Source organism: Lepus europaeus, chromosome 17, assembly GCF_033115175.1.
Source record: "Lepus europaeus isolate LE1 chromosome 17, mLepTim1.pri, whole genome shotgun sequence".
In the NCBI taxonomy this organism is placed as follows: Eukaryota; Metazoa; Chordata; class Mammalia; order Lagomorpha; family Leporidae; genus Lepus; species Lepus europaeus.
The window spans coordinates 31716763-31736900 of NC_084843.1; the positions used below are offsets into that span (position 1 = coordinate 31716763).

The following is a 20138-nucleotide window of genomic DNA, read 5'->3' on the forward strand; positions in this document are numbered from 1 at the left end:
CAGATTGATGTATAGCAAATGCTGAAGAAGTAATTTTAAATTATAAAGTTTGAGGCAACCTATGGGAATGGGACTTTACCAGTAGGGGGCGTAGTGGAAATTTCTTTGGTGATGCAAATGTTCGGTATTTTGACAGGCCATTAGTTACTCAGGCGTGCACTTCTGTTAGAACTCATCTAATTGTGCACTTAATATTTGCATTTCACCATGTTTATGGTTTTTTTTTTTAAAGGCCACTGAATGGAGCCTGTGAGGTCTTTGTTGTACAGCACTCAAAGTATTTCCAAAGATAGACTCTAGCCCACCATCCAAAAGACTTTAATGATGTTGCAGAAGAAAAATTATTCAGTTCAGTGTTGTCCTTTGCAATTAACAGTTACCAGTTCCCTGTGGCTTCTTGTGTACAACTGCTAACTCTTAAAGCCACTACTGAAATAATTTTTAGATAAATCTTTCAATAGAGCTTTCTAGGCTATAGCCAGAAGTTTCCAAGGAAGTGCCCTTTTTCTGCCTTCCCAAATGGTGCAGTATAATTATGGTTTGTAACACAGAAGTAGGTATTTCTTTTTATGATAGGGTTGCCATTAAGGAATTTCGTATGTAACACAACTGTCAGTTCCTTGGTGTGTTTGTCCCATTGGTCTGACTGCTGCCCCTTTCCCCAACCTACAGCCTTCTCGTTTTTCCCTTGTCTGTTTCTCAGGAGCTGGAGCAATGGCTCGGCCTTCCACATCCTGGTATAAGTATGGCTAAGAGTGCCTGATGTCTAAACTGATGCCATTTACAAGCTATGAATCCTAACTAGAGCTCTCCTTTTCCTCTTCTGATTAGACTTCTCCGTGCTCCAGCTCAACTCACCTTTTTTTTTTTTTGTATTTATTTATGTATTCAAAAGGTAGAGTTACAGAGAGGCAGAGAGGGAGAGAGAGAGGGATCTTCCATCTGCTCGTTCACTCCCTAAATGGCCTCAACAGCCAGAGCTGGGCCCCAGAGCCAGGAGCCAGGAGCTTCTTCTGAGTCTCCCATGCTTTCCCAGACCATAGCAGAGAGCTGGATCGAAAATGGAGCAGCTGGGTCTTGAACCGGAGCCCATATGGGATGCCTGAACTGCAGTCGGTGGCTTTTACCCACTATATTACAGTGCAAGATTTATTTATCTGCTAGATCTTTGTGAGTTACTGGTGTGCTGCTAAAATTGCCAAGTAATCTATTCACCTGTACACATTCGGAAAGTCCAAAAGGACACACAGCAAGAGGTCTTGCTGGGGCTTGCACTATGGTGTAGCGAGTAAAACCGCTGCCTGTGGTGCCAGCATCCCATATGGGTGCCGGTTCTAGTCCTAGCTGCTCTACTTCCAATCTAGCTCTCTGCTATGGCCTCGGGAAGAAGTAAAAGATGGCCCAAATCTTTGGGCCCCTGCATCTGTGTGGGAGACCCAGAAGAAGCTCCTGGCTCCTGGCTTCGGATTGGCCCAGCTCCAGACATTGCTACCATTTGGGGGGTGAACCAACGGAAGGACTACCTCTCTCTAAAAGAGGTCTTGCTTCCCAGAATGGGACTGTGATGGGACAGGAAGCTTGCTATATCACTAGTGTTAGACGTACCTGCACTGAAGGGAATAGAGTGAGAGAAAGGATTGACCTTATAATTTGGGGAGACAGCATTTTGTTTGGAAACTGCAAGGTTAAAGACAAAAAAGAGGGCCGACGCTGTGGCGCAGTGGGTTAATACCCTGGCCTGAAGTGCTGGCATCCCATATGGGCGCCAGTTCGAGACCCGGCTGCTCCACTTGCAGTCCAGCTCTCTGCTGTGGTCTGGGAAAGCAGTAGAAAATGGCCCAACTCCTTGGGCCCCTGCACCCGCGTGGGAGACCAGGAAGAAACTCCTGGCTCCTGGCTTTGGATCAGTGCTGCTCCGGCCGTTGTGGCCAACTGGGGAGTAAACCATCAGATGGAAGACTGACTCTCTCTCTCTCACTCTCTCTCTCTCTCTCTGCCTCTCCTCTCTCTGTGTAACTCTGACTTTCAAATAAACAAATAAATCTTTAAAAAAGATACAGTGAAAAAATTATCTAAGTCTGTATTTGAAATCTCTTTTTAAAAAAAAAAGATTTATTTGAAAGGCAGAGTTACAGAGAGGCAGAGGCAGAGAGAGGTCTTCCGTCTGCTGGTTCACTGCCCAAATGGCCACAATGGCCTGGGCTGAGCCGATCTGAAGCCAGGATCCTGGAGCTTCTCCCAGGTCTCCTACATGGGTGCAGGGGCCCAAGGACTTGGGCCATCTTCTACTGCTTTCCTAAGCACGTTAGCAGGGAGCTGGATTGGAAGTAGAGCAGCCAGAACTTGAACCAGTGCTCATATATGATGCCGGCGCTGCAGCTGCAGGGGGCAGTTTTACCCACTATGCCACAGCGCCAGCCCCTAAAATTATATATTAATTTGGGGGATTTGTCACCTTGAGGCTTTGAAGAGTATGACATGCCTACCTACTCACTTGGGTTTGTTTTGTTTTGTTTTTTAAAGATTTATTTATTTATTTGAAAGGCAGAGTTACAGAGAGAGAGGTCTTCCATTCACCCCCCCGAGATGGCCCCAATGCATTGGCCAGAGCTGTGCAATCCGAAGTCAGGAGCCAGGAGCCTGTTCTGGGTCTCCCATCCAGGTGCAGGGGCCCAAGGAATTGGGCCATCTTTTCTTTTTTTTGGAGTCTATGTAGAAGTGAGAATTTGCACTATTTGTTTATATCTGGCTTATTTCCTCTAGTAATGTCCTCTAGGTTCATCCTTTCACAAATGGCAGGATTTTCTTATTTTTTATGGTGTACATAATTATGTATATTCCATTGTGTATGCTAATACAGAGGGTACTTCAGAAATTTTGTGGAAAATAGAAATAACAAATAAGCTGATTATGGTGCAAAAATTTTTAAGCCCACGCATGTAAGAAGTCTGATTATTTCACGAAAACCCATACATAGTTTTTTAATGATGCACGTTGTCTATGAACTCTATGATGAGTTCAACACAGGTATTTTTTAGATTTTTGAAATCATGAATAGTATTGCAAACATCTCTTCAGATTCTGGCTTCATTTCCTTCGGCTATAGATGCACAGGTAGGATTGTGTAATCAAATGGTAGTCCTACTTTTAGGGTCTTGAGAAACCTGTTGTTCATAATGATTTACATTCCCAGCAGCTGATGTACAAAGGTTCCCTTTTCCCACATCCTCACCAGGGCTTTCTATCTCTTGTGTTTGTGATAATACCCTTCCTGTCAAGCATTGAATATTAGCTCATTAGTGCTTTAAACTTTTCACTATTGAAATGGTGTACATTTTTTGTTAAGTTTATAGTCAAATATTTTCTCTCTCTGCTTTTATAAATAAAACCTTTTTTTCTTGTATGTCATTTTATAAACTGTTACATGTATGTATATGAAGGTATCTGATTTTATATTAATTTTGTACCCAGCCACCTAATAAGTTATTTCATTTATAATATTTTGTTTTTTTTTTCATATTTTCCAGAGAAAATATACAACCACATTTACAAGTGATATATTAACTTCTCAATTTTAATACCTGAAGCCGCATTTTTGAAGTGTTGCAATAATGCTGCTTGTTTAGGAGAAGATCTTGGCAAGCGTAATGGGCTCCACAGCACAAGGCCTAGGGTAGCAGGAAACATTGGTAGTTGGAGGTAGTTGATGGGGGGAGTTTTTCTATATGTTCATATTTCTTTCTTTTATTTCCTCTAGATGTGAAATCTGGCAGCTATTCAGTGTTGCAAGTGGTGGAAGCCCTTGGGTAAGAGCCTCTGTTCAAGAATGTTCTTCTCCAACCCTGATTGTGCTCTCTGAAAATAAATTACTTTTACATTGTTACCTTCCTCGAGCCTGAATTTCTTTGGTAGCCCAACACTCCCTCTCTATATCAGAAACTCAGTCTAACCTATGCTTTTTCATTTTTCTCCCAAAGAAGGGTTCACATCACCCAACTGAGGTTCCTTCAGATAGTATTTGGGAACACACAGCCTGTCAGCCACATCAGTTCCTGGCTCAGCCTTCAGACTTGGGTTGAGACAGGTGGGTGAAGGCCATCAACTGTCATTTAATTAGAGCTGGGAGCTACTCAGCCCCCTTGTCCAGGCAGCCCAAGCTGACTCAGATAAGCTGAACTGCCAGGAGGATGACCTTGTCCCCGATCCCCACTAAGGAAGAAGGCGTGAGAAACAGAAGAGCAGTGTTTTAACCTGGAATTCTGAGCAGCAGAGGAAATACACACTTATAGTATAATGCCTGCTTTCCTCATTTCATTTGGTGTAGACCAGTGAAGTTGGGAAGTCTTATTAGCAAGGGTGTTCACTGTCACAGCCAGCATGTCTTCTGAAACAGAAAACTAGAAAATTGGGAGAAAATAACACAAACTTTTGTGCATTCCTGACACATGACAGACTTACTTTTCTATTCACACTGTTATGACCTTGGTCCATTTTTTTATTTTTTTAAAAAGATTGATTTATTTATTTGAAAGGCAAAGCTACACAGAGATAGAGAAAGAGAGATCTTCCATCCACTTGATCTCTCCCCAAATGGCTGCAGCAACCAGGCTGGGCCAGGCCAAAGCCAGGAGCTAAGAGCTTCTTCCAGGTCTCCCACCTGGTTGGCAGGGGCCCAAGCACCTGGGCCATCTTCCACTGCTTTCCCAGGCGTATTACCAGGGAGCTGGATTGGAAGTGGAGCAGCCCTGATTTGAACTTGTGCCCATATGGGATTTCGGCACCGCAGACAGCTGCTTTACCTGCTATACCTGCTATACCACAGCATCAGCCCCAGGTCCATTTTTTTATAAATAACAGCTTTGGCAAGAGCACTGTGGTGCAGCAGGTTAACCTGCCACTTGTGAAGCCTGCATCCCATATTGGAGTGTCTGATTTGAGTCCTGGATGCTGCACGCTTCCTCCAGTTTTCTGCTAATGCATCTGGAGGATAGCAGAGTATGGCCCGTTTACTATCTCTATGGACTTGCCTAACCTGGAAATTTCATATACTATATGACCTTCATAATGGGCTTCTTTCAATTAACATGTTGTCAGGGTCCATCCATGTTGAAGTATGTATCAGTTCCACTCTTTTTTTTTTTTTTAAAACAGATTTCTTTATTTGAAAGGCAGAGTTACAAGGGAGAAAGGGAGAGACAGAGAGAGAAAGAGATCTTTCATCTGATGGTTTATTCTCCAAGTGGCTGCAATGGCAGGGCCTGAGCCAAGCCAAAGCCAGGAGTCTGTAACTCCATCCGGGTCTTTCATATTGGTGGAAGGTACCCAAGCAATTGGGCCATCTTCTTCTGCTTTCCTAGGCACATTAGCTGAGAGCTGGAGCAGAAGTAGAATTCCTGGGACTTGAATCTGTGCTCCTGTGGGATGCCAGTGTTACAGGTGGCAGCTTATCCTGCTATACCACAACACCAGCCCCAGCTACATTTCTTTCCTAACTGAATAATAGTCCATTGTATAGATATTCCACATTTTTGTTTATTCCTTGGTTAGTGGATATCTAGATTATTTCCACTTTTTAGCTACTCTGAATAATGCTATTATGAGCATTTATGTGCCTTGTTCCATTTTTAAATGCTCTGAATGCACATTTTTCTACTTCTGAGTAGAAACCTTTCTATAAGTTCATGTCCTAAGCATTCTGTCTAGAGTCATCTAATTTTGGCCCCAGTTTTCCTGATTGTGTATAGCCTTTTCTTTGAGGTTTAACACAGCTGTGTGGCCAGCTCTCCTCCAGAAATCTGCTTCCTACTCATTCCTGGTTAAACTACTTCTAGTGTGCTTAAGTGTAATCTCTGTAGAGCTCTTTTGAAGACAAACCACCTTGTCACTTCAGTCCGGATTCCCCATGTCAATCGCCTAACACAATTAGAAATTTTATTCTGGCCACCTCACTCTGTAACCTTCCAGTTACAAAGTTTTGGGTTTTTTTGTTTTTTTTCTTTTTCCCTTAGACCTTGGTGGTTGTTGTCAGCATCTTTTCCTTGGTAACTTACAAAAATACATGTATTCTCTGCCTGTCTTGGGTAAGCAGTAGCTTCCAGTCACCTCAGAAATGCTGTGTGTAGCTGCTAAGCTTTGTGTCAAAAGAACATCACAATCATAGCACTGGGGTTAAAGAGGGAGCATAGTGCCCATAGAGCACCCAGCTGGGAGGACCTGGAAGTGAGATTTCTCTTGGCTCACAACCCTCAAGTGCCTCTGCTGATGCCTGGTTAGTCTGGGGATCAGGCATCACTAAAGGGCACCATTTTTCCTGGACTCTTGTTCTTTTAACAGAGCTTGGCTTTGCTTCCATGTGCAGAGGGTGAGTTTGACTAATTGCAAAATACTTCTTTAGAGGCCGGCGCCGTGGCTCAACAGGCTAATCCTCCGCCTTGTGGCGCCGGCACACCGGGTTCTAGTCCCGGTCGGGGCACCGATCCTGTCCCGGTTGCCCCTCTTCCAGGCCAGCTCTCTGCTGTGGCCCGGGAGTGCAGTGGAGGATGGCCCAAGTGCTTGGGCCCTGCACCCCATGGGAGACCAGGAGAAGCACCTGGCTCCTGCCATCGGATCAGCGCGGTGCGCCGGCCGCAGCGCGCTACCGTAGCGGCCATTGGAGGGTGAACCAACGGCAAAAGGAAGACCTTTCTCTCTGTCTCTCTCTCACTGTCCACTCTGCCTGTCAAAAATAAAAATTAAAAAAAAAAAAAATACTTCTTTAGAGCTTTGAACTGGGTAATGGCAGACTCTCTCTTTACTTCCTACTTTCAGATCTTCTCTGGAGAACCCAGAACCCAGGACTCGGGCACGAGGAATCCAGCTTTTGTCACAGGTGCTACTCCAGTGTCACTCTCTGCTCCTGGAGAAGGAAGGTACTGGCATCACTAGGAGGAATGGCTTCCTGGATTACTGTACAAAGGCTTCCTGTGTCTATCCAAACCATTTTGGAAGGTGGGGTGGGGTGGCACGAGGTCTTCATTCCTCATTGGTGTAAGTATCAGAGATGATTAGAATCAAGACGTTAAAACATAGATTTCAGGGACTGCCACTGTAGTACAGCAGATTAAGTCACTGTCTGCAGCACCAGCATCCCATATGGGCACCAGTTTGAGTCCCAGCTGCTCCGCTTCTGATCCAGCTCCCTGCTAATATGCCTGGGAAAGTAGTGGAAGATGGTCCAAGTACTTTAACCCCTACACCCACGTGGGAAATCTGGATGAAGCTCCTGACTTCAGTCTGGCCCAGCCCTAGCCATTGTGGGCATTTGGGGAGTGAACCAGTGGATGGAAGATTTCTCACTCTACTTCTGCCTCTCTCTCACTCTCTCTCTCTCTCTAACTCTGCCTTTCAAATAAATAAGTAAATCTTAAAAGAAGAGAAAGAAGAAAGAAAGAAAGAGGAAAGAAAAGAAAGAGAAAGAAAGAAAAGAAGGAAGGAAGGAAGAAAAATTTGTGGGCATTAGTTCCATAGCTAGATAGTTCTGGGTCTGCAAATGGGTTTGATTTTACTGTGGACCTTTGTGGAAATGGAAAGAGATGTCCCTCTGTTTTCCTGATTAATCAAGTCAATACCTTTAGTTCAGGGGGCATGGAGCATCTGTTGAAGGAGAAAATTTTAGTGCATCGCAAACTAAAGCAGCCTTACAAACTTAGGGAAGGAGCAAACTAGTGGGCCCTCCTCATGGCTTTGTCAACTAACGGCTGAATCTGGTTTGTGCAGTTGTACACCTGATCCTGTTCTATGAGAATCGACTGAAGGACCATCATCTTGTGATCCCATCTGTCCTGCAGGGTTTGAGGGCACTTGTGAGTTCTTTTCATTGCTTAACGGTGACAGTGGGGCCCCCTGTCCAGTTCTGTCCTTGCTCTTTGGGGAGGTGAGGCCTCAACAGGAGTAGAGGACCAAATGTGGGACTACATTAATGTTAGTAGCACTGTTTCTGCTTTTTATCATTTGAGCCACTGCAATTCGGAGCAAACTGGAAGGAGCTGCACAGGACCAATCAGCTTGAGAAACTCCCTCACTGTTAGCATTTCTTCGTTACCCAGGATGTTGTGCTCCCCACTGTAGCTAGTGAAGCCTACTGTAGAACTTTGTCTTGAAAGCCAGGCTCATTTATCTTCTCTTCTCCAGAGCCTGTGTGTAACCCTGCCCCCAGGGCTGGCCGTCTCTGTGCTTAAGGCCATCTTCCAAGAGGTACACGTACAGGTGAGTGATTAACAATCATCTTCATATTCTCTGTCTCCAACCCATTGACATACTAGAATTAGATGGCAGAAAGTGTTACCCTCTAAGTTGTGAACTCTTGTAGGCCTGTGGCCATATTTATGCTTTATTCCTTGGTCTATAGTTCCTCTTAGGGTGACTTTATACTTAGAGACTGTGAAGCAGGAAGTAGTTGTGTTAGTTGAAATATTCCTTGAACATGTTTTTCACTTACTTCCCTGTCCCCACCCCAAGTCCTTGCCACAGGTGGACCGACACACAGTCTATAGTATCATCACCAACTTCATGCAAATCCGGGAAGAAGGTAAGAGGCAGGGCTCTCTGGAAAACCTCAAAAGCAAGCATGTCATACTTTTCCCCCATTAATGGAACTCATTTTAGTCTAGGGTTTGTATGGAAGAGCCGAGATTTCAAGAGAATGATAAAGAGAAACTAGAGAACCACTCTCTCCCTGGTGAAATGAAGGCAGAGTAGAGTTAGTTTGAGGCACTATTTTAAACTCCTGCCTCTGTAACAGTGTGTGCATCATTACACATCTAGCCAAGTACTTCTTTTGGACTAGGAAAACAAAAAGGATCTGCTCTGAGAGGCAAGAGAGGAGAGGCAGTGGTAGCAGAGGGACAGCACAAACCTGGAGAAATCCCAAGCTTCCTATCTCATGAAACAGTAGTGACCTTGTTCTCTCCTTCCCAGAGCTAAAGGGCCTAGGAGCTGACTTCACCTTTGGCTTCATCCAGGTGATGGATGGGGAAAAAGATCCCCGTAATCTTCTGGTGGCCTTCCGTATCGTCCATGACCTCATCTCCAGAGACTATAGCCTGGGTATGTCTTGGTAGATGTGAATTAGGTGATTAGGGTTTGTCAAATGAATGAAGCTAGTCAGTCAACCTCATTCTCTGTTGCTACAGGACCCTTTGTGGAGGAGTTGTTTGAAGTGACTTCTTGCTATTTCCCTGTTGATTTCACGCCTGTAAGTAAATGCCATCCTGCATTCATTCAAATACTAGTTGAGTATCTGCCATATGCTAGGCCCGGTTCTAGGCACTGAGGGTCCAGGTAAACAAAACAATCACTGCCCCTGTGAATCTACATTGCAGGAAACAGGCACATGGAGAAGTATTTGACATCAGTGGAAGGTTTCAAGTCAGCATGTATTTGAGGACCTCCTTAAGCTCCTTAACCATTGTACTCAGTACCGGGCGCTATAGGATTATAAAACATGGTCCCTGCCTTTGGAGATTGGAACATTTAAGGAGTACTATGAAGTTAGATACCAAAATGAGTAGTACTGTAGTTATTCGGAGAAGACAGAGTTTGGTGTGAGCTAGAGTAGGCAGGTTCAAGTCTGTGCCCAGGAGTGTTCCGAAGAGTTATACAAACCCATGGCCCTTCTCTTTTCCAGCCACCTAATGATCCCCATGGAATCCAGAGAGAGGATCTCATCCTGAGTCTTCGAGCTGTGCTGGCTTCTACATCACGATTTGCTGAGGTGGGTTTAGGCATGGTTAGGGTATTTAACCCATGCACATAGAAGAAAGAACAGTAAAAGTTTTTCTAAGAAAGAACAGTGAAAGCATGGGGGTAAACAAAAGATCTGGTAAATGTTTTAGAATGTGACATCCTGCAAATGTGTTGTGGAAGGTATCTTTAGGCCTTTGGTATAGAAAATTTATCTTCTCTTCCTTTAAGATAGTAATCTTTTTGAAATTTTGTACCTTTGCTGTCTTGCTCATTTTTTGGTGTCTGGTGTTCTGGCACAGCTGGGCAAGAAGCTTAGCTTACAGACACAATTCCAGACTGGAGTTTAGCTCCTTGATATGGCTCTGACACTACCTCTCAGGCTCAACTTCTCTCTCACAGTTCCTGCTGCCCCTGCTAATTGAGAAGGTGGATTCCGAGATTCTCAGTGCCAAGCTGGATTCTCTGCAGACTCTGGTAAGTAATTTTTCTCCTTGGAGGATCCAGCTGCCTTTCAACAAGTTAGGAGTTCTACGGATATAGATTCTCAGACAGCCAGGAAATGGTTCATGGGCCTCAGGAGGATGACCCACGATTTGGGTCTATGTTGAGCTAAAGTCTCCAGCTGCACATAGTACTGTCCTGTTGTAACTGAATGGCAACCAAGTAAAGGCTGACAGGGCTTCCTTCTTAGCTTCTCATCAGTCAGGTTAAACTCCTGCTTTCCTGTACCCTGGGTAGCACTGTGATGCTGTCCTGCTGGTTTTTCTGCTGAGAGCCAAGCTCCTTCAGGTGCCATTGCACTGAGGTACCTGCATATGTAGCATGTCTGTGTGTGTAGCCAGCTTGTACCTGTGCTTCCCTTGGCAGAATGCTTGCTGTGCTGTGTATGGACAGAAGGAACTGAAGGACTTCCTCCCCAGCCTTTGGGCTTCTATCCGCAGAGAGGTATTACTTAAATAATCGCACTTCTGTTAGTTCCCAGTTGTCAGGCATGAGGGGAAATAATGCACCCTGTCCTTTTCCCTTTGTTGTCTCCAGGGCCAAGGTCCTGTGTAGGCCTGGTTATTCAGTAAGCAAAGGGACATGCTTCTAATTGAATGACAAAGGGCAGTGTTCCAGTGTGAGGATCAGCTGCTTGGGGAAAGCACTTCACCGCCTTTGCACAATGCCCACTTCCTGCCCTTCTGTGGCATGAAGCATAGGTCATGGTGCCTCTGGCACTGTGCTGAGTAGAAGGGGAGAGAAGACTTAGGAAAAGGAATTCATTCTCTGTTTCAAAAAGTATATCTTCTTGGGACTAAGGACTTGATGAAAATATACCAGTTTGAAAAGACACTCAATCTGGATGTTAATTTCTTTTGGTATCTGCTAAAGCCCTACCCCATGCCCCACCCCAAGGAAATAGGTATAAGATGGGTGGGGTCTCACCTGGTACAAGGTCATCTTAGTAGCCATGGGATCCCTCCCTGACAGGTGTTCCAGACGGCAAGTGAGCGGGTGGAGGCAGAGGGCCTGGCGGCCCTCCACTCCCTGACTGCGTGTTTGTCTCGCTCTGTGCTGAGGGCTGATGCTGAGGACCTCCTTGACTCCTTCCTTAGCAACATTCTACAGGGTAATGGGGCCATGACAGCCAGAGAGGGGAGTGACCACAGTAGAGTTAATGTTCCTTAGGGGCCAGTGACTTTTTTATGTGTGGCTCCCATACGTTCGATGATATGGGGGCTGCAGTCCTCCTTTGAACTGAAAATAATCTAAGTGGCAACTGCTAGCAAATTATCCCAAGTATCAGTCTTCACACTGTGGCCTTTAGGGGAATCAGACAATATTAGGCCTACTCCACAGGTCTGTGATTGCTGCCTCTCTAGACTGCAGGCATCATCTCTGTGAACCGGACATGAAATTGGTGTGGCCTAGTGCCAAACTGTTGCAGGCAGCTGCAGGTGCATCTGCGCGGGCCTGTGACCACATCACCAGCAACATTCTGCCTTTACTGCTGGAACAGTTCCACAAGCACAGTCAGGTAAGGGGATCAGGTGTCATGGGGGAAGTGACAGCACCAGAATGCTAGGATCCCTTTTTCCAGGAGAGCCTTAAGTTTGCTTGGGCCAGATAGTAGATCTTGAGTTTTGCTCCTAATTCCCTGATCCTGGTTCATTTGTTCACTCTTTCCCTGACTCACTCTTTGACTAAAGGCTACTTCTCCCTACTTCCGGATTAGCAGGATTGAAATCCTTTACCAAAAAACGTTCTTTGACTACAGTACTTCATGAAACATTACAGAGCAACCAGAGGCGGACAATCCTGGAAATGATCCTGGGTTTCTTGAAGCTGCAGCAGAAATGGAGCTATGAAGACAAAGGTGAGATCACTCGCCAGTTGTGGTGTCCTGGTGAGCACTGTTGCCTATAAAGGGTAGCAAGGCAGCGTGCTACAGAGGAGTGGTCTAGAACTGTGCGTCTGCTGATCTGAGGTTGAAGCACAGACAACACTTAATGGATCAGAGATGTGTGTTTATTTCACTGTGTTCCATGGACACTCAAAGGATTAGGCTCTTTAAGCCTGCCCCAAGTTTAATTTGCCTCGCTGCTGGTGAGGGGTATGGGATATAAGGGTATCCTCATATCCCATATTAACTTGTCCTCTGTCTCTCCCTAGATGAAAGGCCTCTGAGTGCTTTCAAGGACCAGCTGTGCTCACTGGTATTCATGGCCCTATCAGACCCCAGCACTCAGCTTCAGCTTGTTGGCATCCGTGCACTCACAGTCTTGGGTGCCCAGCCAGGTACATCCTAACGGAAAGGAGAGATAAGCGTATTGGTCCCTTGCTTGCAATTTTCTGTCTTAAGTAAAGAGCAGTCTCAATTCCCTATTCTGACTGCAACTCTGGATGATTTTGGATTTCTAAAGGGATTTTGGGAAGGGTTGTGGTGGCTGCAGGGGAAGAAAAGTGGGATTCATGTTCCTTCCAACTATAGATCTCCTATCTTCTGAGGACTTGGAGCTGGCAGTGGGTCACCTACACAGACTGAGTTTCCTGGAGGAGGATTCCCAGAGTTGGTGAGAATCTAAAGCAGTGAGATAGAGCAAGCTGTTCCCTGCCTCTGTGTTGGCACCAAGAAATCCAGCAAGGACCAGGGCTCTGTGCTTCTGACCCTTGTCTCTCCTTAGGGAAGGTGGGCTCTGTTTGGCTCTGGCTGCTAACTGGTTGGAGAGATGTGGGACTGTTCTCTATTTTCTTGGGCATTAAGAAGTCCTGTCCAACTCAGGGCTCTAGGTACTTGAGTCTTGCTCTTTAGCAAGGTTGCCTTGGGAGCCCACACTCCTGAATCTGTCTATGGCAGGACTAGGCAAGAGAATGGTGGCCAAGGCTCAGCTAATACTCATCTGCTCTGTGCCCCGAGCAGGGTGGCAGCACTGGAAGCATCAGGAGCCCTGGCCACACTCTACCCTGTGGCCTTCAGCAGCCACCTAATACCCAAGCTTGCTGAGGAGCTACACATAGGTATGTGTCGCTAAGCTTCGTTTGCCCACCCCTTCCCATCAAGGCTCCAGAAGCCCTCATGTTTGCAATCACAATGCAGCCTTATCTTCTGGTTGCTTTCAGGGGAGTCAGACTTGGCTAGAGGGGATGGGCCCACCAAGCCCTGCCAGCATCTGCGCTGTCTACAAGCCCTGTCAGCTGTTTCAACACATCCCAGCATTGTCAAGGAGACACTGCCTCTGCTGTTGCAGCATCTCTGCCAGATGAACAGAGGTAACCTCCCAGGAATAATAAGCAAGAATCTAGGCCAATTGGAAAGCTATAGCCAGGTTTGGAAGCTGATGGCTCTAAGACAGTGGTTCTAATTGTAGCTGTATGTAAAGAGTGGAATGGTCAACTTTAAAAAAATAAACCTGATCTAGTTCTTACTAGATAAACTTAAAAAAAAAAAAACACTTGATGCCAAGGCCTCAAGTGAAGTTGGGCCAGTCTCTGAGAAGGAATGGGACTTAGGAACCATAACTGGTGAATGACCAGGTGATCTTCATGTGGGGTCAAAATTGAAAAGCGTCACTGTTAAGGCCATGGTACTCAACGTTTGGTCAGCCAGCAGTGTGAGATTCATCTGGAAGCCTGTTAGAAATGCAGAAGGGCAGGCCCTCACTGATCGGAATCTGCATTTTGACATATCTCCAGCTAACGTATAGGTGCCCTCCAGTTTGAGAAGCATTCCTCCCAGGCAAAAGTTAAAATAGTTGTTGCTCCTGGGAACCTACGCATGGTCACCATGGTCCTCACTAACCTAAGCTCCCTGCTCTGTGTGCCTGGCCCTGGTGGTAGATCCAGTTCCACAGCACTTGATTCAGCAGCTGTTACATAGTAGAAAGAACACTGGTTTGATTCTGGACTCTGCACTTACTATGACCCTGGAAAAACCACTGATACTTTATTGGACCTCCATTTCCTCCTTTATAAAGTGAAGAAACGATACTTCTAGAGTTGTGAAGAAAAATGCAGGAGAATGTGCATGTGATGCTTCTATTGCTGAACAGATGAAGAGTAACCAAGAAAGTGAAATGACTCATCTGTTTAATAAGATCTTCTTGGTCTCTCCATTCATCTTTGATTGTTTTTCTCATTTCCTATAAGTGCTTTTAAGCAAACCTTATACAAGAACATTGACTTTTTCACTACAGGAAATATGGTTGCAGGACCTAATGAAGTTATTGCCATCTGTCAGAGCCTCCAGCAGGTGGCAGAAAAATGCCAGCAGGACCCTGAGAGCTGCTGGTATTTCCACCAGACAGCTATCCCTTGCCTGCTTGCCCTGGCTGTGCAGGCTTCCATGCCAGGTAACTCTCCACCTGTCTTCCCTCCCATCCTCTGGAATTTCTGCCTTCCACTGGTATTGAGCAGCACTGCAACCCACTGGGCATCAGTAGTACTGTGTTTTATACCACCAGAGGCCCATTCTGAATCCCTTATTAGCAGGGTGAGATCCCATTTGAGAGCAAAGGATTCCAACCTGACCAGTGGCAAAACCCAGAATCCACTAGTATTAGCATTATTCAAAAGGATGCACACTGTGTTTCCCTTTAATTGCAACGTAATTAGTTTAGTTAGAATTGAGCTCTGGAGTCAGGTGGACCTAGTTGAGGTTTATCCTCAGTTCTGCCATTTGCTAACTCAACTGAAGATAACTCCCCCTTTCTAGGCTTCACTTTCCCACTTACGAGGCTAGAGTAATATGTGCATCACAGAGTAGTTAGTAAAGATTAAATAAGATCGTGTGTAGTGCCTGGCCAAACAGTAAGTGTTCTATGTGGTGGTTGCTATAAATAATAAGAACCCATAAAGGTAAACCCATGTTATTGTTAAATTGCAAAAGACTAACAGTACTACTACTTTGTTAAAAAAAAAAAAAATTTATTTGAGAGAGAGACAGGTAGAGACCTCCCATCGGCTAGTTCACTCTCCCAAGTGTTTGCAACAGCTGGGGCTGGCCAGGCTGAAGCCAGGAACCAGTATTCAATCCAGGTTTCCCACATGGATAGCAGGGACCCAACCACTGCCTCTCAGCATGCATATTAGTAGGAAGTTGGAATCAAGAGCAGAGCTGCAACTCAAACTCAAGCACTCCAGTATAGGATGCAGGCATCCCAAGCGCTGCCTCTAACAGTATTGTTTCTGATGTTAGGAACAGATTTACTCTATATTTTCCCTGGCTGCCTAATCTAAGGACTGTGTTCAGTATTCTCAAGAACTCTATCTGGCCCTCAGGTCACTTCTGCTTCTGGTGTCTTATTTTGCTGGTTCTCAGGACTACCAGGGGCAGATTAAGACTGCTGTTCTTGGGGCCGGCGCTGTGGTATAGTGGGTAAAGTCAGTGCCTGCATATGGGTGGCAGTTCAAGTCCCAGCTGCTCCACTTCCAATCTAGCTCCCTGCTGTGGCCTGGAAAAGCAGTAGAAGATGGCCTAAATCCTTGGGCCTCTGCACCTACATGGGAGACCCAGAAGAAGCTCCTGGCTTTGGGTTGGTGCAGCTCTGGCAGTTATGGCCAGTTGGGGAGTGAACCAGTGGATGGAAGACCTCTCTCTTTGTACCTCTCCTTCTCTATGTAACTCTGACTTTCAAATAAATAAATAAATATTTAAAAAAAAAAGACTGCTCCTCTGGCTAGAGTTGAGCCCAAGTCAGGATGACAGGACCTAATAATTTGGGTCTCTGAACCACAGTTATCACCACAGGATTCTGTGTTACATGTGTTGTGTTGGTTTGGTTTTGCAGAGAAGGAGCCCTCTGTCCTGAGAAAAGTGCTGCTGGAGGATGAGGTATTGGTCGCCATGGTGTCTGTTATTGGCACTGCCACCACCCACCTGAACCCTGAGTGAGTGTAATCCTAAACACAACTTGAACCCAGGGAGGATGGCATTCCTGGGAAGAAGCACTAGCTAGCAAGCTATCTCATCATCTGTCCTTTAACAGGCATTTAAATGTGAAGGCAGTTACTTGTTTTGCGAGTTGTGCTGACAAAACAAAATGGACCATGGTGGTGGTGAGCCATGGGCCAGAGGTTCTTAGCAGTGGATGTGCCTAAAAATCAGCTGTGGATTTTTAAAACTACATTGAGTTCTTACTAGATTAGAAGCTCTAAGAGGAATTAGATCTATTCGGTTCACTGCTTTATCAGCAGGGTCTAGTATAGGACATACTATGAGCTAGGTTAACATTTGTGGAATACGCGAGTGATCACTGGCTCAGCGGCCCTAATGTGACTCCCACTCAGATTCAAAAGCACTGCTGTGGAGGGGAGGGCTGCGTTCGAATCCTGGCTCCTTGATAATACCTAGTACTCTACCCCAGATTAGCTGCCCAGAGTGTTACCTGCATTGTACCCCTCTTCTTGGATGGCAACACCTCCTTTCTGCCTGAAAACAGCTTTCCAAGCAGATTCCAGCCATTCCACGTGAGTCTGATGGGTTAGATCAGGGAGAATCTTGGAACTTAGATCTTTCAAACTTAACCCTCCTAGGCTAATCTAGGCTGGGTATAAGGTCAGACAAGCCCTCTGCTGGCAGGACAGGCCTGATGGGGCTACTCTTCCTTTCTAGGATGGCTCTGTGGAGCAAAGGCGGCTGGTTGCACTGCTTATGGCCTTTGTCTGCTCTTTGCCTCGAGAGGTGAGTGAGCACATTTGGACAGGTCCCTGGTTTAACCCTCACCAAGGAGAGGTGGATCCTAGGTGATCTCTGGGCTGAAATTTGCCATGGGCTGAGCTCATCTTGTAGTTGACCCTCCAGAGAAGTCAAATCTTGTCCATCGTGGTTGCTGCTACCACTTTCTACTGAGTAGGTCTTGGAGTTCAAGTGTTCTCTGGGTCTGTTTTACATGGCCAACTTTTCTACAGGTGGAAATCCCTCAGCTGAACCAACTTATGCGGGAGCTGTTGGAACTGAGCTGTTGCCATGGCTGCCCCTTCTCCTCCACAGCTGCTGCCAAGTGTTTTGCAGGACTCCTAAACAAGCATCCTGCAGGTACTGCAATGAGACTGGGCCAGGAGACTTCCTGAATCGTCTACTACGAAAGCTTCAAGCTCTGTTCTCATTCTCTTGAAAGAGGAGCTTGCTAATGGCATCAGCTGCTAAAGCACTATCCTTGGACAGCCCTTGTGTCGAGAGTCATGACCAAGAGTCAGGGTGGGCAAAGCATAATGGAACCTAAGAGAGAGAAGAAATGCTCTAGATTGGCCATCCTGGTGGAGCTCCTATGATAATGCTTTTTAGGAAGCAGACGATCCTTTGGAATACTAGTATCCTTGCATTATGAGAATACCAGGCCCTCATGCTGGTGTCCAGTCATTTTGTCCAGGCAAAACGATGCTCTCTTTTTCTAATGGCTTCTCGGGGAACTCTGCATTTAAATAATTTATATCCTTCATTGTTAAAGGAAAAACTGTGTAGCCTTTGCATCAGCTTTTCCTCCCTCACTTTTAGGGCAGCAGCTAGACGAATTCCTCCAGCTGGCTGTGGACACAGTGGAGGCGAGCCTGGGCTCTGGGCCCTCTCGTAGGCAGGCCTTCACACTGCTGCTGTGGGTAAGGAGGCGGGATGGACTCTGGCTAGACCCAGGCAGTTGCATCTCGTTCAATATAATGCCCTTATTTTACCCTGAGCCATAAGCAGCTGCCTCACAGGGTGCTGGGAAGGAGTTCAAATGTCATGCCCTGTGTGTTCTCTCTGCAGGTAACAAAGGCGCTAGTGCTCAGATACCATCCTCTCAGCTCCTGCCTTACAACCCGGGTAAGTCCTCTTCCAACAGGAGAACCTAGGACCTAAACAGAATTTGCTGTTGATCTTATTCTTCCCAGAAATAACTTGCATCTTCCATGTTGGTATTTAACATTCTCCTCCCTGACATATCTCAAAGATTCTCTTTTCTTCAGCTCATGGGCCTCCTGAGTGATCCAGAACTAGGCCCAGCAGCAGCCGATGGCTTTTCTCTGCTCATGTCTGACTGTACTGATGTGTTGACTCGCGCTGGCCACGCCGAGGTGCGGATCATGTTCCGCCAGCGGTTCTTCACAGACAATGTGCCTGCTTTGGTCCAGGGCTTCCATGCTGCTCCCCAAGGTGAGGAGAATCTCAAAGGCCCTCTTTGCACAGCCACATCCCCTGACTTAAGTTAGGCGCTGAGTGGTTCCTTAGAGCTATAGTGTGTTTACAGAGAAAGCTCAATACCCTGAGTCTTGTCCCACTTTTTCCTTTGGTGAGTGCATCTACCTTAAGTGCCTCTCCCCTCCCAGCTCATGTCTCTGTAGACTGATAGCCCAGCCTTGTCAGAGATTGGTGTTGAATTCTCAAGCTGAATGTCTAAGCCCAGGTTCTTCCCTCAACTTTTTCATTTTTTACAGATGTGAAGCCAAACTACCTGAAGGGCCTGTCCCATGTCCTTAACAGGCTGCCCAAGCCTGTGCTGTTGCCAGAGCTGCCCACAGTAAGTCCTGCAGTGGGAGCCTCGCAGCAGGCAACAAAGCTGTTTTCCCATAGCTGGGGCTCAGGGGAGAGAGAATCTGCCAGCACAGTATCCTCATCTGTACCCTTCCCATTGCTCCTTAGCTTCTCTCCTTGCTGCTGGAGGCCCTGTCCTGCTCTGACTGTGTGGTCCAACTCTCCACGCTCAGCTGCCTTCAGCCTCTCCTGCTGGAAGCACCCCAGGTCATGAGTCTTCATGTTGATACCCTCGTCACCAAGTTTCTGAACCTCAGCTCCAGCCCTTCCATGGTGCGTTGGGCCCCAGCAACTCTGGCAGCTACACTGCTCCTCGAGTTTCCCCTCACCTCCTTCCTCGTGGTTGTGTTCCAGGCTGTCCGGATCGCGGCTCTGCAGTGCATGCATGCTCTCACTCGCCTACCCACCCCGGTGGTAAGCGCCTCATGTATCCCTCCCTGCCTTGGCAATGTCTTAGGAGAGCCCAAAAAGCATTTTTTTGCGTTAGTTAAGTGGGATTAGCCATGCATTTAGATAGGCAAGAACTTTGTTCCTTGGGCCTGGAATGGACCCAGTAAATCCTGACTGTCTCATAATAGAATGGCCATGTTGTTCCTCTGCATCACTAAAGAATCAGACACATTTGGTTTTCCTCATAACATTCATTGTACAGACAGAGAAGTGACACCCAGTTGCTTTGATTGAATAAGGCTAAGCTTCTCTCTCTGTCTTCACAGCTGCTCCCCTACAAACCACAGGTGATCCGAGCCTTAGCCAAACCCTTGGATGATAAGAAGAGACTGGTGCGCAAGGAGGCCGTAGCAGCCAGGGGAGAGTGGTGAGTTTCTAGGTCCGGGGAGAGAAGGGACTAGAACAAGCCCCATGCTAATACTGCCACCATTCTTCCTGCTTACAGGTTTCTGCTGGGGAGCCCTGGCAGCTGAGCCCTTGGTCCTGGTCTAGACTGTTCTGTCAGACAATCTTACCTGGAATTACTAATTCTTGGCTATCCTGCTCAAGGCAAGGAGACCACTGGACTGCCTTCCCCATGGACACAGCACAAATGCCGGCCCTCTGTTGCATGGCTATATAAGAAACCTAGAGTCCTGGTTTCTCATGGATTTCTGATGGAGCCAAGCGTAAAACTACTTGGGTTTGGAGAAAAGTCTTAGGTCAAGAAAAGGGAGATATGCTGCTGAGGTGTGAATGCAGATGAACATGGCCCAAGGACCAGGGATGGTGGATATGTGTGTACCTGCTGGAGAATAAACATTTCTTTTGGTAATGGGGCTATCTGTCAGATATTTTCCCCACCCTCCATATGCCTCAGTATCACATAACCAGGCATCCGTGACCTTTGGAGTGAGTCCAGGAGGAAGTACCTAGTTCCTGGCTTCGGATCGGCGCAGCACGCCGGCCGTGGCAGCCATTTGGGAGGTGAACTAAC

General features: G+C 46.4%; 1 protein-coding gene across 4 annotated transcripts in view; it reads left to right on the forward strand.

Moving 5' to 3' along the window:
- The window catches only part of MMS19 (MMS19 homolog, cytosolic iron-sulfur assembly component), a 28440-nt gene extending 8443 nt beyond the window's left edge, over nucleotides 1-19997 (forward strand). The window contains exons 2-31 of one of the 4 annotated variants that reach the window (XM_062214847.1): nucleotides 3758-3806; nucleotides 6808-6908; nucleotides 7756-7841; nucleotides 8170-8244; nucleotides 8497-8566; nucleotides 8956-9084; nucleotides 9171-9232; nucleotides 9665-9751; nucleotides 10123-10197; nucleotides 10591-10668; nucleotides 11197-11335; nucleotides 11589-11743; nucleotides 12004-12082; nucleotides 12379-12504; nucleotides 12698-12779; nucleotides 13127-13224; nucleotides 13327-13476; nucleotides 14400-14555; nucleotides 15993-16092; nucleotides 16569-16671; nucleotides 16817-16885; nucleotides 17113-17239; nucleotides 17699-17799; nucleotides 17948-18004; nucleotides 18148-18334; nucleotides 18616-18698; nucleotides 18821-18985; nucleotides 19067-19126; nucleotides 19429-19529; nucleotides 19608-19997. In XM_062214847.1, coding sequence (XP_062070831.1) covers nucleotides 3758-3806; nucleotides 6808-6908; nucleotides 7756-7841; nucleotides 8170-8244; nucleotides 8497-8566; nucleotides 8956-9084; nucleotides 9171-9232; nucleotides 9665-9751; nucleotides 10123-10197; nucleotides 10591-10668; nucleotides 11197-11335; nucleotides 11589-11743; nucleotides 12004-12082; nucleotides 12379-12504; nucleotides 12698-12779; nucleotides 13127-13224; nucleotides 13327-13476; nucleotides 14400-14555; nucleotides 15993-16092; nucleotides 16569-16671; nucleotides 16817-16885; nucleotides 17113-17239; nucleotides 17699-17799; nucleotides 17948-18004; nucleotides 18148-18334; nucleotides 18616-18698; nucleotides 18821-18985; nucleotides 19067-19126; nucleotides 19429-19529; nucleotides 19608-19635 — 2978 coding nt within the window. In that variant the 3' untranslated portion in view covers nucleotides 19636-19997. Of the gene's footprint in view, nucleotides 1-3757; nucleotides 3807-6807; nucleotides 6909-7755; nucleotides 7842-8169; nucleotides 8245-8496; nucleotides 8567-8955; nucleotides 9085-9170; nucleotides 9233-9664; nucleotides 9752-10122; nucleotides 10198-10590; nucleotides 10669-11196; nucleotides 11336-11588; nucleotides 11744-12003; nucleotides 12083-12378; nucleotides 12505-12697; nucleotides 12780-13126; nucleotides 13225-13326; nucleotides 13477-14399; nucleotides 14556-15992; nucleotides 16093-16568; nucleotides 16672-16816; nucleotides 16886-17112; nucleotides 17240-17698; nucleotides 17800-17947; nucleotides 18005-18147; nucleotides 18335-18615; nucleotides 18699-18820; nucleotides 18986-19066; nucleotides 19127-19428; nucleotides 19530-19607 lie in introns of those variants that run through there. The other 3 variants (XM_062214848.1, XM_062214851.1, XM_062214852.1) reach the window with 3 other exon arrangements.
- Nucleotides 19998-20138: the final 141 nt, after the last annotated feature.